General features: G+C 42.6%; 1 protein-coding gene across 2 annotated transcripts in view; it reads right to left on the bottom strand.

Moving 5' to 3' along the window:
• The window catches only part of cblc (Cbl proto-oncogene C, E3 ubiquitin protein ligase), a 14724-nt gene that overhangs the window by 8637 nt on the left and 1087 nt on the right, over nucleotides 1–5000 (bottom strand). For both annotated transcript variants that reach the window (XR_008896874.1, XM_056601346.1), the window contains exons 1-3: nucleotides 4875–5000; nucleotides 544–690; nucleotides 136–292 (exon numbers count right to left, since the gene is read on the bottom strand). The exon at nucleotides 4875–5000 is cut by the window's right edge and continues 1087 nt beyond it. Coding sequence is in view for 1 of the 2 variants with exons in the window: in XM_056601346.1 (XP_056457321.1) it covers nucleotides 136–292; nucleotides 544–690; nucleotides 4875–5000 (430 nt within the window). In the remaining variant the exon portion in view is untranslated. The remainder of the gene's footprint in view (nucleotides 1–135; nucleotides 293–543; nucleotides 691–4874) is intronic.

The raw sequence follows: 5000 nt of genomic DNA on the forward strand, positions 1-5000 counted from the left end.
ATGCCTACAGGCAGACTTCAGACATTGGGCTTAAACCCAGAGCCTTTCAACTGGGAGTCAAACACTGTTACCACGACTAGAATATCTGGCATTCCTCCTAACAAATGGAATCAGGTGGACAAAAATGCAATGTACCTGAAACAATCTGGTGAAGATGTCGAACTCAAACACGGAGACGTGGTCATTGCAGGTGAGGTCTACCGTAGATTTCAGCGCCATGGACTCCATCCCCTCCTCAAACAAGTGGACCGCTCTGAGCTGCTCCTTGAGAACGGTCCAGTGCACTATGCACCTTCAGAGGGAGAGAGAGAGAGAGAGAGGTTGGTGCACACATTGTGACTACTAAAGCAACACAGCATGAATTAAATCTGTTAGGTTAGTCAATCGAGTTAAAAAGAACCCTGCCCTGCAATGTTGCATTCCTGACATTTTGGATTTTTAAAAAACAGTTTTCAACGAGGCACAGTAGTTACATTTCCCGGCTCGTCCCTGCCCCATGGCCCTCCCAGCTGCAACCCTAGCCGGGGCTCCACCCCTTCTCACTTTTTCCCAAAAGAGCCTCTCCAGAACTCCTCTGCTTCTGTCTTGGTGAGCCTGAAGCTGTCACCCTGGAACTTGCCGTCGGGAAACAGGGCCTTCAGCTCACACAACATGTGGCTGAACAGCAGGGACAGTTTGGTCAGGTTCCTCCTGCAAATGGAGAAATTAACAATAAGGATCAAATCAAAATAAAGGGGGGGAAATACAACCATTAAAGAAATCAGTAACTGTCCTCTAAATTCTGTTATTATGGGTAATCATGATGCAATAAGGATCAGAAAATGATGTTCCGTTAAATAAATTGCAGTCTCACCCAATTTTACTCTATGGATTTCCTTCTACTCCTTCATGCTGATATAATGGTTATTTTTTCCCTTTTGGCTCCGTAGCCAAATGGGTAATCAAGGGGCCAAGCCAGCCACCTACATCACAGTGATAGTGGAAGTACGAACTACACAAGGCAGCCTGGGGGCGGGGATTCAGTCCCCTTACCTACAATTTAATTTGCCTCCTTTGAGATGATATCCTTTTTGACATTTTTCTGAAAAGATATTCGGTTGGTGTATGGCAGATACCTCCATCTGTGATATGTCATGGTTATTTTACGTTTCTAGATCCAGATCTTAATCCTCCGTTTAACTGTTTGTGATCACAGTAAACATGTGTATACACAGTGAGGCAAAGAGTAAAATGAATGTCAGGGTAAACGGAATTACCTAAATGTCTTGTTATTTAAATACTGAGGCATTGAAAGTAAAGATATTTTAAACCCCCTGCACATACAAGTATAATTATTACACAATAGACAATGCTTTATAACCTATATAATCCTCAGTCTCGTATGCGTATCCTATTATGTCACTAGAATATGTCATGAGCTTCAAATCCTATCTCTGTTATTGCATTTGGTCATTGTATGTAGTACTAGTAAGAGTCATTTCATAATTCATGGAGGGCTATATATACATTGGTAACAGGTTGGGTAATGGGTATGGGTAAAACAAAGAAAAGGTCAAAACCCAACAAGGGCAGAGTTGCCTTCGTCTGTGATCTATGAATTGTAACCTATTTACTGTAAGAACAATGTGAACACCCACACCCACACACACACACACACACACACACACACACACACACACACACACACACACACACACACACACACACACACACACGCACACACACACACACACACACACACACACACACATACACACCACAGGCATACAAGAGCAGAGCTGCAACAAGTTGTTCGGCCCAACAGGATGCAGTACACGCTTTCTTGACTGCTTGTGACCACAAAACGTTCCGTTGGCCAGTGTCTAGCTAACTCACGATATGTCCCGGTGCAGCTCACCTACGCCATAAGACTCTTTGAAGAGCCTTAAATTCAGCTTTCAAACGGTAGAGTGAGATGTGAATTATTTACATCAATTCGGCTTCCTCTGAGAGAATTTAAAATGTGCTTTTACTGCAGAGCAAGCTGCCCTGTTTCCTATATGTATATAGGGCATGTGGCCCTATAATGTTGCGAGTAAAGTTACTTCAAACTACGTTGACACATACTTTACACATTTTTGATGCACGTGCTTGATGCACATGCTTGTGTGCATTTGTGTAAATGTCACTGGATGTGTGTGAATATAGTGGCCGACGGTGAGCTGCAATGTTTTGTTGTCTTTCTTCTGTCTCCGTTTGATAGACTCCTGGTACCTTAACCTTCATATACTTCATACCGTAAAGCGTCTGTCTGCGTAGGTGCGTGTGGTAGAGGTTATATTTGTTTGGAATAGACAACGTACCTGAAAAAGCTATTTATATGAAAACATCAATCAGCCTTAAAGGACATTCAGCAACCGGGTGTCTGCTTTGCTTGCGTGTGTGTGTTTGTCTGCTGAGAACACACACACACACACACACACACACACACACACACACACACACACACACACACACACACACACACACACACACACACACACACACACACACACACACACACACACACACACACACACATTCTTCTGTTCTGTGATTCAGTAATAAACATATCACACAGCCAGGCTCTCCGGCATTCCCGTGAGACTCTGCTCGCCAACTATTGATTTCTCAAAGGGAGGCCGCCAAACCTCTAACCTCACCTTTGTGTGCATGCCTTCATCTCTGCATGGTACAATGTCTGAACTTGAATTCACTGATAGACAGACTTGTCCGATCTAGCCACAAGCGAGCTAACCAGTAACCAGAAAAATGCGGTGTTTTTTGGTGATTTTTGCGGCCAAAAGTCCTTGATTGTGCAGCACGTTTTCGTAAAAAATGCGATGAAATTTGCTGCATATTTATGCAATTTTCTGAATTGTGGGAACTTCCAAAAATTGCGGGAACTTGCGAAATAATGCGGGAACCTTCGATGACATTCATGTCGCATAATTACATCACTTCATAACGTTCCCATGGCAACAGGGGGAAATGGCTGCTTTTGTGTGAAGTAAACGCAACATTTTTCAACTTTCTGCTAAGATATATGTGACTTTTTTGCAACGAAAATGCGGGGATTATGAAATCATGCAATCCCCGCATATTTTGTGCGGAAATCGGCACTTTATGTTGATTATGCGTTGAATTATGCGATCGCATAATCACGTTTTTCTGGAGGGACTGGCTAACATGCTCAGAATAATATAATTGGAGTTTAGTTTCACAAAGTTACTACTAACTTTGTATTTTTGTGTGTGAGTGTGTGTGTGTGTGTGTGTGTGTGTGTGTGTGTGTGTGTGTGTGTGTGTGTGTGTGTGTGTGTGTGTGTGTGTGTGTGTGTGTGTGTGTGTGTGTGTGTGCGTGTGTGTGTGTGTGTGGGGACGTATACAACGGCCTCCCCATAGGTGTGTTTGCATGTGTGTGTGTGTGTGTGTGTGTGTGTGTGTGTGTGTGTGTGTGTGTGTGTGTGTGTGTGTGTGTGTATGTGTGTGTGTGTGTGTGTGTGTGTGTGTGTGTGTGTGTGTGTGTGTGTGTGTGTGTGTAAGGTTGACCAAGTGGGCTTTAGTTGTTTGTTTCAGGCGTTAACATATATTTATGTGTTGTATATATTTTTTTATAATGAGGTTTATAGGAAAGTAGATTTCTCTAAATTAAATTAAATTATTTCAAGGAGTAAATATGTGCAAACCAAGAAGCTACATAACAAACATACACACACACCCATGCACACACACAAACAAACAAACACACATACATGCACATGCACACACATACGCACACACGCACATACACAAACACACACACACACACGCACACACACACACGCACACACACACACACACACACACACACACACACACACACACACACACACACACACACACACACACACACACACACACACACACACACACTTAACGGCTTGTAATGTTTGTTTCTCAGCATTAGCATCATAAAGCCCTGTTGGTGCCCAGTCCTGTCTGCCCTCTGTGTGTTCTGTCAGAACCAGAATGTTTCCTCTGTTCCATTAGCAGTCTGACCAGCTCCAAACTAACAGACCCAACTTCATTCTATACTATTTGGGCTTCTTTCAGTATCCTTTGAAGCCCACTAAACGGCACATGTATCTAGTAGATTGAAAACCTTATGAATATTTTATGTTACAATAAATAAATTATAAAGAATATTACATTTCCAGTTAAGTATAATAATATGTATAATATAATGGTTCAATTGGTTTGTTTTTCTGTACATTTTTTAGGCCCACAATAATTTGTTATCATAAGATGTGTGTGTGCAGCCGCCGGTAAATTAGAGGTGATGTTGGAGAAAAGTAAAGATATAAATAAGTTTCGCTGAATATTAAACCCCCTCTTTACACATGTGTGGGAGAGGCTGCCTCTCTTTGACCCCAAAGGGGGGTTTATTTGACCTAGGGAAGGGTCAGGCCAAAATAATCAACTTATTTTATTTCTAAAATAACTCACTACATTATCTGGCGGATAGTAGGAGTCTGAAACAAAATGGCTGCCTAAACCGAAGGCTAATGAGGAGAAAGAGGTTTTTCTTTTTCTCAAAATGTACACAAAGATTCATTGTGTTTACGTTAAATACACAAAATACAATGTGCCCCATTGAAGCACATATTTTGCTACTACATTCATGGAAAACAAAAACAAACAAAAAAATTATTCAAGAGCTACCAGGAAGTATTAGATAAATCAAATTTTGTTACATGTATATTTCCGGGCTAGGATTGCATTTTTTAAGCTAATCATTTTGCCAACCAAATGTCCCCCTCCATCTGGCTATCTCCCCACAGGGCGCCCCATCCCCAGCGGCCGCGGCCGGCCTACCTGCAGTTGGACGTCTCCTCGTACATCTTGTCGCGGCCCTCTTTGAACAGCAGCAGTGCGCGCTCCGTCTTATCCAGCAGCTGCCTGCCGTGGACCCTCAGGTACTCAGCCTCGTCCCCCCGGGGC

Source organism: Gadus chalcogrammus, chromosome 11 (assembly GCF_026213295.1).
Source record: "Gadus chalcogrammus isolate NIFS_2021 chromosome 11, NIFS_Gcha_1.0, whole genome shotgun sequence".
Classification (NCBI taxonomy): domain Eukaryota; kingdom Metazoa; phylum Chordata; class Actinopteri; order Gadiformes; family Gadidae; genus Gadus; species Gadus chalcogrammus.